General features: G+C 47.0%; 2 protein-coding genes across 3 annotated transcripts; both read right to left on the reverse strand.

Annotated features, from left to right (window-relative positions):
• Positions 1-2,204: 2,204 nt before the first annotated feature.
• Positions 2,205-7,597, reverse strand: TMEM230 (transmembrane protein 230). Of its 2 annotated transcripts, none has more exons than XM_009925255.2 (4): positions 7,365-7,597; positions 5,012-5,139; positions 4,410-4,532; positions 2,205-3,486 (listed from the first exon to the last, which is right to left on the reverse strand). In XM_009925255.2, the coding sequence occupies exons 2-4, from the start codon at positions 5,108-5,110 to the stop codon at positions 3,346-3,348; spliced, it is 363 nt and encodes a 120-aa protein (XP_009923557.1). In that variant the 5' UTR covers positions 5,111-5,139; positions 7,365-7,597; the 3' UTR covers positions 2,205-3,345. The 2 variants fall into 2 exon arrangements, with proteins under 2 accessions (XP_009923557.1, XP_069657286.1); XM_069801185.1 differs by lacking the exon at positions 7,365-7,597 and adding an exon at positions 6,694-6,773.
• A 2,348-nt stretch (positions 7,598-9,945) lies between these two features.
• On the reverse strand, positions 9,946-12,805 carry PCNA (proliferating cell nuclear antigen). The gene is made up of 6 exons (XM_069801184.1): positions 12,512-12,805; positions 11,896-11,993; positions 11,411-11,478; positions 11,034-11,228; positions 10,610-10,733; positions 9,946-10,482 (listed from the first exon to the last, which is right to left on the reverse strand). The coding sequence occupies exons 1-6, from the start codon at positions 12,730-12,732 to the stop codon at positions 10,400-10,402; spliced, it is 789 nt and encodes a 262-aa protein (XP_069657285.1). The 5' UTR covers positions 12,733-12,805; the 3' UTR covers positions 9,946-10,399.
• Between the last annotated feature and the right edge of the window lie 581 nt (positions 12,806-13,386).

Raw genomic sequence — 13,386 nt, forward strand, 5'->3', positions numbered from 1 at the left:
AGCTATACAAATGCTGACTTTTTTTTTTCCTGAGTCAGCTGCCTTGCCGAGTGCCCAGAATGGATGATGCTCAATAAAGGAAATAGCTATTCAGTATTATCCTCATTCATCAGTGTTCGGCCAGTGCCTTATTTGTCATTCAAGCCCTGCTCTAGAACCAGAAACTTCTTCACAGGCATTTTCCTATTACCCTCGCCACTCTAGTGAGTCAGTCAGTTCTCCCCAAACCCACAACACCCATGATTTTACAGAAGGGGAACTGAGGAGCAGAGCCATTAACTGTGGGGTTTGGCAGCAGCATCTGGCACCCAGGGTCAAGGGAAGGATACAGCTACACAGCCACGGAGTTCGGGCAAGGCAGCAAAGGAGCCAAGCCAGCCATGCAAATCATGCATGCAGGTCCACAGTGTGGCAGGAGTGGGAGGAAAATTAAAAAGATCCTGTTGTAATGTATCAGCACAGAAGCACCGAAACACCAGCCCCACTTGGGAGGAAAGCGTCATTCTTATGTAATGCTTTAACAAATGTAAGAGCTGACTGCACTGATTACAATCAAATCTACACTAGAGGAGCACCACTGCTATGGTATGGACGAGGCTCAGAGAAACAAGATATTCGCAGTAATGTTTTCCAATCTCTTGCAATAAATGTAAATGCATGCTATTTTGCAAGAGAAAATTGAACCCTGGCTATTAGCTACACTACAGCTAGACAATTAATAGACATTTGAACATTTAGAGACTTATACTGTGGAGGAAAACCATGCTTAGACTGCAGTATGTCAACTCAAAGAATGAAGTCATCTGGATCTGCATTTTTCCAGCAGTCAACATACCTTTTTTTCTTTCCCAGATGTGTCTCCTTTTTTCCAGATTAGATATAAAACAATCCCTGTAGAGAGGAAAACGTCCCGGTGGCCATCCCTCACACAGACAGCCCTGCGAGCACTAGGGTAGGGACTGTTCTTATTTATACACTGTGCTGCCTGAGGACTTTGCTTCTGTCAAATAAAAAATTAATTGCCTTACGTTCAGAAACGTCAGCATGTTTTTCTCCTGTCCCCTACATTTACTTGTCCTTCTTAGTCAACCCAGGCTTCCCAATTTTCTGCATCTTATCAGCCCCACTTGAAAGCATCTTCTCCCTCCCCCTTCTCTTTTTCCATCTAAACTTCCCTTCCACTTCCTCTCCCCTTTCCCCCAAACCAAACAAATCTACATTCTTATCCCCTAATAGAGGCTGATTCATGTTTTTTTGCGTCAGCAGCCACTCTCCTGGCCAGACCTAGCTTTAATCGACACATTTCAGCTGCTGCCAAGCAGTACGTGACAACATCTGGGAAGCAGGGCTGCCATCAGCCCAGGGGCCAGCAACGTCAGGAATGTGAGATGGGTGAGGGCTGGCATGACACAGCACAGCAGGAAAGAACATGCATAGTTGTTGCCTTCAGAGATGGAAAGGGAGATCCTGAATTCAATCAGTTATTCCTCAGAGTGCAACACTGGGGCACACACAAGCCAATTAAGTCAAACAAGGGAAGAGATGTAGGTTAAAAGATCTTGGCTCAGGCTTTGGGTTTAATCTAGAATACTGGAGGAGGAGAAAAGGCAATTTTAAGAGTACTTCCAGAGCAAGGCATTCATCCAGCACTGTTCTCATCTCAACATCTCCACGGGCCTGCTCTGCACCAACAGTGGTACCTGCCCCTCTTCGTTTCAAAATATTTTCAGTCCACAAAGCACACCTGACAATTCTGGAGTATCAGTACCAGCCCACAAGCCATATTCAGACACTGCTCCTGTTACATTGCACAACAAAAGGAACTGGATATTTGGACCCTGAAACAAAGCAATTAGAAGTCTGGGGTCTTTATACATTTAATAAAGGTTGCACGTGAGGTTCAAAATGCAAATCCTGACCTTCTGGAGAAGCACGTTTTCCTACCGCACCCAGGGCACTCTGGATTGCTGCACTAGGGAGGGTAATCCCAGCTCCCCAGCTCTGCCCCAAAGCCAGCCAAGGGTCCTGGAGAGCAGATGGAGCTGTTCCAAAGCTGCTGGCTCAGCAAAGCCTAATGCTGATTGGAGTGACTACATTAGCAATTGGAAGCAGTAGGCAACAGCAGATTCAGCTAAAGCCTTAATCTGGTTGCCCAGAACAGTTTTTAGTGCACACCGACATCTGTGAATGTGAAAAAGACAAGGTTATGATTTGTACACAGAATATAGTGAAGTTTATTCATATTAAATACATCTACTTGCATCACTACTTCTCAACATACTTGTTCTCCAGGACACCGAGTTCATTCCCACTTCAAGAGACAGACTGTTTTTATTTTACACAAAATAGAGCTACCAATCTGTTTTCCCTGAATAACCTATCACTGAAACTAGCAAAACAATACAAATGGGACTTAAGTACGAACTATACAGAGATTTCCTTTTTACTGGCCTAGGGAGTTATGCACAGCATATTATCTAGACAAGGACAAAACGATTCCAAATATACATACAGACAGATGGAATTCAAGTGTCTCCAAGATCCACATTAGTCAAAACCAAGGGGTTTTGTATCTAGACACTTAAGTCCTGGTCCAAATTCCAATTCTCCCTGTATCCATTCAGTTTGTTTAAAATAATAAGCAAAAATCCAACAACAGTCCTTTTAAAGGATAAGTGGATTTTGCCAAAAGTAACAGCGGTATGGCAAAAAGCTTGCTTCTGAAGTATGTGTTTGCTGAGTAAAAAAGCTTGGTCATTCTGACAAGAGGAGTTGTGCAGCAAATGCATATGTAAAGTATTTCATGCAAGTGCAGTTTTCCGCCTCTTGTACACATCTGACTTGTTACTCCAGACAAGCACAGGACAAGTAATTCGAAGCATTTCTGATGGACAGAGAGCAAAAGGAGAATTTAACTATGCTGGTTTATCTGCAAAGATAAACCCAGTGAAAACCACAATCTCACTGAAAACTAAAATAAACTCTATAAAACAGTTAGAAATACCAAGTATCTTTGCTGCTGAAACTGGCTCATCTATTTTTGGATAATTGCTAGAATTGGCTTGCCCAAGAAGAACTTCTTACAAGCAACCAGCATTATGTAACCAAAAGAGGAAAAATACAATAAATCACATGTTCTACCCACCTAATGTTGCAATCCTTTTGGTCAATTCTGTGTTCAAGCCCCCACCCCCCCAACCGAAAAACCTGCAATACTTCAAAACCAGGAACTGGCATCTTGTGACTGATATACTTCATCTACAATCTTACAAGGCCCCCTCTGATATCCAGGGTAACTAACAGCTCTTACCACCAACCTAATTATAATGCAATTAAATACATTGTTCAGTCATCAAAATCTGGGATATCATCATAGGAATAGCCCCGGTAGCCTTTGGAAGCGTAGTATGCAATGCGGAGGTGGTAGAAGCCTGGGAGAAACACAAGGATCCCAATGATGAGCACAGGGATGGCACGGTCCGTTCCCTGCAGAAGAGAGACAGGCAAGTGCAGTAAGAGGAGATTTGGGGGGGGGTCCCTTTTTCTTAAGTCCTGCCTCAACTATTCATTCCTAAGGCCTGGCTAGCTGACAAAAAGCAAAAATTCATCTTAAATCAGAAACATCTCATTTTTCTTCAGGCTGAGCTCAAGTCCTCTCCCTGGCATCTCCTCCTTGCTACAGGAAACCCTCAACTGAACTTCTCCTTCGGGTAGGAGGGGTGGCTCCTCCTAACACTAACCACGTAACAAAACTGCCAGCCACATGCTGGGTGCTGCATGCCCGGCTGAGAGCAAGCTCTCCTATCTGTGCCTGGACTGCTTCCGATACAGCCAGAATACTACTGTTTCCACAATGATAAGCAGCAGCTGCCAACCGTAAAGCAATTCCATATGGCACGAGGTAAAAGAAGTGTGCCACAGAGGAGCACCAAGTCAGCCACAAACAACAGATCCCCTTTCAATGGATCATAAATACAGAGAGATGAGAAAAGTGCTGCTGCGTCCTATCTAGCAGTCTGGTATCTCCTACAGAAGTTACCAGACGATCTTCCCTAGAAGAGTGATGATCCTAGCATGAAGTTTTTCCAGGACAGCAAGCTGACCTCTGCAGGGATGTAGCATTAAAATGAAACTGTACCCCAGGGAAGGACAGAGAAACTCGGCCCTCCCTGGCAGATCTCCCATGCAGCTACGAACCTGCTCCAGACTTGCTAACTGAAGACATCACAGGGCTCTGCTCCCAGCATAATAGGGCTGACAGCAAACACCAGTGAGGCAGCAGAGGGGATTTTCTTCCTTGCAGGCCTTTTGCTCTGAATTTCTACACTGAACATGATGGTTCACGGCAGGCTTTGGGGAATGGGCAAGCAATGCAAAACTCGCAACAGAAATGTAATCAAACCACTTACGCCTTTGCTAATGTATCCTGCCAAGAGGAGGGCTCCTATGATAATGAGGAAGGTCCCGATCATGAAGAGCACAATAGCCAGTGCAATTGCCTTGTAAGGGATTTTTGGTGGGCTCTTCTTGAACTGGATCAAAAAAACCCAAATATTAAAAAGCTTAACTCAGCACAGTTCCCCTCCCACCATGGCAGAAATGTGCATCCCACAGCTAGCAGATATGACATGGGACAAACCGTTGCAGCAGCTCTGCTGCAGGGCTCTGTAACAGCCCTTCTGCAAGGAATCCTGCACATGGAGACCCCGCTGCCTGAGCCAGCATTTACACCCATTGCTTCCAGATCTGCTCCAATTTTCATCTCCCTCCAAAGAAAAGCATCTGGCCCTATTAAACACGCAATCTTTCCAGTTAAGCTCTAGAGGCTTTCTGGAGAAGGGCTCAAGTGGTGGCTGACAGCTAGCTTTGTACCTTTCTGAGCTGAGGCTGTTCTACTAGAGATAAACAAAGCAGCAGCCTCCCAGGCACATGCAAAGCTATAGCAGCCTTTCCTAGTAGTTTAGAGTCAGAGCAGCAGCAGCAGAAAGAGGTTTTCTTCCCCAGTTTTTACCTGCAGGTCAATATATCCATCATCAGTGCTGGAGAGCTTGGAATATTTGACTTTGCTACTGGGAATCCCAGCAGTCAGATTTGTCCGTGATGGCATCATTACAAGGAAGCCTGAGCATCAGCTAGAACCTGGAAAATAGAAAGAACAGCAAAAAAAATCAGAGCAAATTGGACAATAGAATCTGAGAGACATGGACCAAGTTTCTTACTTGAAACAGTGTCAAGTCTGTACCTACAAAAAGGCATCTTTGTTCTTCATAAATTCTTTTCAAACAAAGCTTTGTATTTAAGCCTAAAATACAAAGGCATGGATATAGCTGCAATAGGGTTTGCCAATATTTGAAAGCAAAGTCAGACTAAGGTAGAACTTGCATTTAAAATAAGATAGAAATTCCAGAATATACAATGTATAAATCAGCTCTCATTTCGCAAGTAGATCACACTTCCAGCAGGGAGATGTCTGAGGTCCAGCTATTTCTAAACAGGGACACTAGCAAATAAACCCAAACCAGAACTAAACAAAGCAGCTTTTCAACCAGCCAGATATTTTGCAATAGATCATTAAAAAAAACCCACAAAAAAACCAACCACTGGAAACTAGAATGAAATGGAGCTGTCATCCCCAAGACTGCTCAGGTTATGACTCAGAGGGAACATGACAAGGGGACAGAGTGGTTAGTGGATGAGGTAACGAAAAAACCAACAAGGAACTAAAAAGCATAGGTCACTTGTCTGTCTAGCTGTGAGGGAGGCAGCGTTCAGGGTAGAGCTTTATTTAGTTACGCCAGAGCCATACCCTGCAATTTCACCATGCCATGAAGCCAAGCCCTGCAGTTTTGCTGCCAGCAGTGACAGTCCTGGGGAGAAGGGCAGAGCCAGCTTGCTTCTGCACCTTGAAGCCCAACTTCTCAGGAGTTGAAGCCTGGATCTGGCCTGCCAACACATCCCTGATTCACTGCACAGCCATTTAACAGGCCCTGACAACTTCTCCCATGCGTTTGGTGGCTGCTCACCCACAGCCTTGAACCTGCACTGCAGCCCAGGGCTACAACTCCCAGAAGCGAGGCAGGCAATAGGCTTCCCTCGCCTTCCAACTTCAGTAGCTTTATTTTCAGAGAAAGTATGGAATAAAGAAAACAAAAGTGCATATCCCAACTGTTCCAACAGGAAGGGACAAAGATGCTTTCTCTATAACACTATTTGGCATATCCTCAAAATATTTAGTCTCCACTTGAACTGAAAGCCTTTGTCTCCCTCTTGCTAATTGCTGGCACATTCCCCTGCCATCAGGTTTGTTCCTCCTGTAGTAAATTTGACTTTTATAAAAAACCCAACACCCTCTGATCTTAAACCCCCACAGCTGTACCTTTACCTTGGAACTTGTTGCTTTTTTTTGGTAGCAAAACCCAAGCACAGACAAAACATTTCTAGCCCCATCGATAATGGAAATACCACCCACCTACAGGGTGGTGACACTCACATCCTCAGCCACTTATACATCAGTGTTTTTCAGGTCACAGTACTCAAATATCCCTAAGGCCTCCCATGTGCCCAGGGGTAGACGTGCAGGAGGAGAAAAAGTCAAAAGAAATCAGCACATCTGAAATGTGTCAGATTTCCTGACTCTACCCCATTTTACTCTCAAGTACCATGGGACTTCTTACTGACTGTCCCATTACTTAGCAGGCTATTCCTAGTGGCTTCCTAGGAATTACTTCCAATCTACACTTGCATAAGTTGTCCTGCCTTTCCCATCACCTGCTTATCAACGAGAAAGCGGCTATTAAAGACAAATGTAAAAAACCCAAACCACTCAGATCTCATGTTTAAGGGCCAGGTTCAAGTCCACTAAGCTTCACTATCCTTGTGCTCTACAGTGGTTGAAGATCACAAACGAGCTCAGTGCTGTGCCCTTTAAGAAGCAAATAAATGGTGAATCACACTTGTAATTGAAGTTTTCTAATACAGTCATGTTTTAAACGCAGTCAGAACCCGCACTGCCCGGGGGAACGCGCCCCGAGCAGAGCGCAGGCTCACCAGGCGAGCTTGCCAGTAAATGCAAACACGGGACTTCGAGCCAAAATCCTGTTTACCCCCTAAATAAGAGCAACATATTTTTCAACCCTCTGTGCCCAGGAATAAGGCAGGAAGGGGAATGTCACTTCTTGCCCTTTCAGGAGCTCAAACCTCACACGACAAACACAGCCAACCCCTCTCCTCCAGACCCGAAATGGTTTCTCCGCTGCTGAACAGGAAGTTCCCAACATGTCTGGGAACTCCCCCAAAACTCCGGGCTGCGCACCCTGCCTTGCACAGCTTCAAAACATTAATAAAAAGCACACAACGGCGGTTACCTGCTATTCACGCTGCTGGCCGAGCCCATCTCTCCCACTGCCGCTTCTCTTCCGCGCTGCCCAGGCCGCAGAACAACCCAGGAAGTTTATTCGTGATGACAGTAATTTCCTTCCAGGTTGTGGCAGCAGCTTCTCGCTGGCTCAGCGCCGCTGGGTTATTTTCGGCCTCGCACACCAGATTAGCAGCTGGAATTAGCGTCCTTGGGCAGGGTGGCGGGGACCACGTCCTGGTCACCCAGGCCCACGTCACACAAGACCCACCGGAGCTAATCTGTCATTTTGGGGCGGCATTCATTTGTGAAACAGCATGTTCATGCACATCTCTCCTACACGTGCTTTAAAGTCGATTTCCTACAGGAAGATCTGGACATAACTGAACCATCAGACACAGCACTGCCCTTCATTAGGGCAAAATATGTGACAGACAAGCTATAGCCAGAAAATTATTTCTAGCACCTGGACCAGTATTAACTCATCAGATGAAAGACAGCTGGGGATCTACTTCCTCCAGCTGCTCCAAACAAGGAAACCGCAGGAATTGCCATGGTTCCAGTTCCTGTAAATTAATAAAGTACACACTGGATTTGGAGCCCCCAAAGCCTAATCTTAAGTTTCACAGATTTCTCCCTCCTTCCCCCTTTTTCTCCTTGCTAAGAAAGTCTAAATATATAAACTTCAAAAGCTTACTCTCTCAAACATGGAGAAACACGCACAGCATTTACTAAGCTTCCCCAGCTTTTTTTTTTTTAAGGGAACATCTTAATTTTGATTATTTGGGTATGACAATGGCACAGTAAACATTCATCTTCTTTAAGGACTTATCCAGAAAGCACACAGTACACAAGTCAGAACACAAGCATGTAGACGCTACTGTTAAAGGATGTTTCTCACATGAGGCTACTCAATTTGGTCATTAAAGCTGTAAAAATAAGCAACTAAACCATCTGGCTTATTTTTACAATGTGTTTATGAGTAGAATAGCTCAAGAGTTTTGTAACCCCCACTACAGCAGGGGGTTGCACCAAAAAAATTTGCTTCAATCACTAGCCCAGCTTTACGCACATCATTGAAACCCAGAATCCTTCCCTATTTCAACATCATGAATCTTTGATTCTTTGCTGAAGCACGTGCTTGCTTGTTGTACTTGTAGGTACCACAATGGCGATCCAATCTGAGAAGCATCACATTTGGAGTGAAAAAAGCCTCCTGGTTATTTAAGAAAGTACTAGTACTGTTCAGGGCAGTAACTCAGCAATTGCTGAAAAACTTCAGGGCAGCTAAAGATCTTGCCTTTGAGGTGTTTTCTTAAAAGGTGCTGAATTAATCAGCAGGCTAAAAAAGTTCAAGAGAATAAATGGTGTATGCTCTGGAGACATAAGACAAAGCTCAGTATGGGAGCTGAAAAACATGCAGGGAGCTATCTGCATCCATCACAGCAGAAGAAAACAAAAGTCTAAACCATCTCTACTAGTAAAGCAGTGCTACTACCAACAGAAAAAAAATCAACAGCAGGGGCATTAAGAAATAGTGTCCCTCAGCTTTGAGCAGGGACAAGCTTCTATCACAATGGTAGCTGCATCATTCTGACACAGCAGAATTTGTTTCTTAATCAGTACTGCCACCTTGTGAAATTCTCCTGCTAAACGGTTGGGTTTTCCAAGTGTCAAATTTTCAGGCAGTTTATGCTCTAGTCAGTCCTGTATTTTTGCTGACTAGTGGGAAGCACGCAGCCTCCTAGAAGAATAAGCATACCCACAGCACTTAAAGAGCCTCTAAGTACTACTTACCACATAGCACTGATCAAGCTAACTGAATTGCTTTTCAGTGTTTTGTCATTCGTGACAAAGTGGAGTCACTCAGGTTCCAGACAGAGAGTAAGGATTTATGGCTAGCTGGTAGCAATACAGTAAGTGAAGAAAAAAACCACAGTAGCTGCCTGAAACTGTTTTCAGATCTTGTTTTTCATGATCAAACCTTCAGGGTGAAACACGGTAAGCCTTATTTTTAGATCTTCATCAACAATACGAACATGGTAAGACAGGACTTGCTGGTAGCACAGTGAGCACACTACACATCAATAGAAGCATGCAAGGTGTGGGACAAAGGCACTCAATGAACACATGAGGAGTGGCTCAACATCAACCAGCCAGAAACAGAACCACACCCAGGAACGGTTCACACAAATGGCCACCAGACCAAGCGGTTTTCTGTCACAGCCACACTGGGGCACGTGCCTACACACTCTCAGACTTCACCGAGGGCCAGAGTGACAGCTACAGGAACAGTCCCTGCTAGAGGCAGCTCTGGCATCTGCTGAAGCTAGTGCATTTTAAGGAAAAGTTTCACAAACTTCCTCTGCTTAAAGGAAACAGCATCACAGACCAATTAGTTATTCAAACTGTAACCACACCCCTCAATGTCAACACATCTAAGGGATCAACACAGAACCTGGTAACTCCAGTGCAAAAAATACCCCACAAGCTTGCCTGGTGCAGTGCCTTTGAAAAAGGAGCTAGGGTACATTAGCATAGTTTGACAGCGCATCGATTCATCCATCCACATTTAAACAGGATAAAACCCATGAAATTATATTCTTTATTTCCATTTTCAATGTTTCACTTAGAATACCAGCTTCAAAAATAAATGGATGAAATAGTCGAATAAACTCGCAGCATAACTGAACAGCAACTCTAGTCAACTACAGTTCCACAGGTGAAACTCTAGGAAACATCTTTACTCGAGTTAAAATATTGCACCCCTTCTCTAACACAAGTTGAAAGGAGTAAGATATTTCACCTCCAGACAGTATCTAAGAGATTATTGGAGGTACAGTAACAGACTAAAAATCTACTTCCATGACACCAGTATAGCAAAATAGTAAGTTGAAAAATATGTACAAAAGATATCTATACAACATGCCTAACAGTGCTCATACAATGCTCCACTGCACTGAAATTGCTAACACCACCATTTCCCTCTCAAAGTCAGTTGTCCTCTGAAGAGCTGACCAGATCTCCCCCTCAGTCCTATTCCAATTAAGAGCCTTCTTGTTGGTCTTCGATCTTTGGAGCCAGGTAGTATTTTAAGTGTCCCATATCAGCAATCTTGTACTCCACAACTGGGAAAAAGAAAAAGAACAGTATTCAGAAGGTTCTTCAGATAAGACATTCAGTCAAGAGTTCTTAATGCAGCTCTAAGGTGGCAGCATTCTACAAGGTTTTTCAAGGAGAGCTGCTTCTACTTACCAAGAGGAACATCTGCAGACATGCTGAGTGTTACCGTAGGTGACAGGGGAGTGGCTTTGGTAAAAAAGTTCAGGTACCTCAGAGCAAAGGTCAACTGGACTGGCTCATTCATCTCTATTGTGACCTAGAAAACCATCAGCCAAGTGAGACTTCAATAAATGCAAGCTGCAGCAAGTCCCCTCAAGTCTCTCAAGTAATTCAGACATCTCAAGCAAAGGCAGACAAGTGCTACTCCCCACTCTGTTCTGCTGAGCACAGCTTGCTGGCCCTGGGGGATAAGGACCTAAAGTTGGCAACGACCTGTTGCCTCCAATCTATAAACCAGAGAAATACACAGCTTTAGCCCCCAATAGGTCAGAGAATGTCATATTAGTAGAAACATCAACACTGAAGACACCACAGTAACTGTGAACGCTTAACTTACAGCTTCTTCTTCTTTATCCACATTACTCGTCTGTGACAGCTTGATGTTTCCATTGCCCAGCTCTCCATTAGATGAAAATTTCACACCGTCTTTTGCACAGGAGATGACAACTGCATCACCAATGTGGCTGAGATCTCTACAGATGCGTGCAAATTCAGCAGAAGGCATCTTCACTACACAGCTATATTCTTGTTCCTGCAAAGGAAGTGTCACAATTAAACTTGTACCAAGAAGCTTGGTGTAGTCGCTACACTTGAGTTTGTCTAGTCTTTCCAAAGGAAGTTATATTACAAGCTCAAACTTCAAGTCTGATGTGAACATAGGAAAACACCCATTTCTAAGGGGCAGTGTCATCAGTCATTCGAGCCACTACTTACTGGAATTCCAAGCTGTTCCACATCCAGATCCATTAGCTTCATCTCATAATCAGAAACCTTTTCCTGATCTAAAGAAAGAAAGCATAGTTTGACCAAGTGTTTCCAAGAAGTTATCATCCTGAATTTAACTCTTGCCCCCCCCCCCCAGTAAAAACATCCAAATTATGACAATAAGATCTACCTTGTTAATTAGAGGTAGAAATCTGAAAGTGACCCAAATAGGATTTTGCAGGCTATAAGAGGACAGCAACCCACCAAGAGCATCTGCAGGTGGCCTAAAGAAGAGTGTCTCTCTTACAAAGAAAGCATCAGTCAGGTTGACTAAGCTTACATCTCCAGACTGTTTCAAGAGTTTAAGTATCAGGTGACCCCTCCCATTTCTGAACTATTTACTGTCATCTCCTTCCCCTCCTGCATTTGCATGGTTTGTGAAGACCACCTAAAAATATCACAGTAGCAAATTAGTTTCCACATCTAACACTCACTTGGTGCTTCAAACACTAGAGCCAACGTATCTGCGTTGTCTTCTGCTCGGAGAGTTATGATGTCTTCGTTTCCAGCACACTTCAGTATTTTGGACATGCTGGGGGGGGTGCAAAAAAGGTAGGTAACTCACAAGATAACAGACAGAGCCTACTACAGAGCGCGAAAACAAGGCCAGCAAGGCGCAGCCGCCAGCCTCAGACGCAGCCTGCGGAGCTGCGCAGAAGGAGCAGAGATGGGGCTCGTTGTGTCCCCCCCTCCCCGGGCGGCAGGACCCGAGACACCATGGCGGGCCGCGCTCGGCCTCCCCCGCCTCCGAACGGGCTTTCCCGCCACGGCGCGCCGGCAGTGACGTCACCGCCGCCGGGCCCCGCCCCGCGAAAAACGGCGCGAGACTTCTGAGGAGAATGGAAGGGGGGCGGGAGGAAGGGCAGAGAAGGGGCTCCGAGGGGCCCCCGCCCGCCCCGGCAGCCGCCGCCCCGGCACGGCGAGGGCACAGGCGGCCCCTCGCCCCGCACCCCCTTCCCCCCCGGTCCCCGCTCCCCTCGGCGCCTCAGGTCCCGGGGCCGCCCCCGTCCCCGCGGCCGGAGGAGGCCGCCGCCGCTGCCCGCTCCCCACCTGCTGAGGTTGACGCCCATGGCGATGTTGCGGTCGCAGCGGTAGGTGTCGAAGCCCTCGGATCGCAGCGTGAGCTGCACCAGGGAGACGTGCGAGGAGTCCATGCTCTGCAGGCTGATGCCGCCCGAGCCCAGGTCCCAGCAGGCCTCGGTGATGAGGTCCTTGAGGGCCTCCAGCACCCGCTTGAGCACCGAGCCCTGCACCAGCCGCGCCTCGAACATCCTCACGGGAGCAGCGACCGCCCACACACGAACAACCGCGGAGCGCGACCGGCCGCCGACTACCGCGGCCCGCCAAGCGCCCCTTTTATAGCCTTCCCGCGCCCCGCAGCCAATCGCCAGCGGCCCCGCCCTCCCCGCGAAACCCTATCCACGCCCACATGACAGATGCCTCTCGCTCTCCGTCCAATCCCGCCGCCGCTCCTCCCCTTAATCCTGCCCCCTCGTCCGGCGGGAACCAATCGCCACGCGGGTTACACACTTCCCCCCGCCTCCCCGTACCCGTGGCGCCAGCCCGCCTCCCGCCTCGCCGTACGGCCATGGCCGGCGGGGGCCTAGCGGGGACGGCGGCTCCGGGAAGCCGCGCTCGCCCCGCGGCCCGGCTGAGGCGGCGTGGTGGGGGGCTCTCTGATCCCTGCAGCGCGTCCTCCGGCTGCGCCAGCGGGGGCAGCTCGGCGGGCTTCTCCTCAGAGGCCAGTTCCTGACAGAAACTCCAGGCCTTGAGTGAAAACCAAGCCGCAATCTCTTCTTTCAGACGAATCCGCCACGCTTCTCCCCGCCCCCGTGAACTTCCCGCGCGCGGGGCTTTCCCGATCGCCAAGCGACACCGCCCACCCCGGGCGACACCAACGCACTTGCGCCCACCCAACATGGCGC

The sequence above is a fragment of the Haliaeetus albicilla genome, chromosome 13 (assembly GCF_947461875.1).
Source record: "Haliaeetus albicilla chromosome 13, bHalAlb1.1, whole genome shotgun sequence".
In the NCBI taxonomy this organism is placed as follows: domain Eukaryota; kingdom Metazoa; phylum Chordata; class Aves; order Accipitriformes; family Accipitridae; genus Haliaeetus; species Haliaeetus albicilla.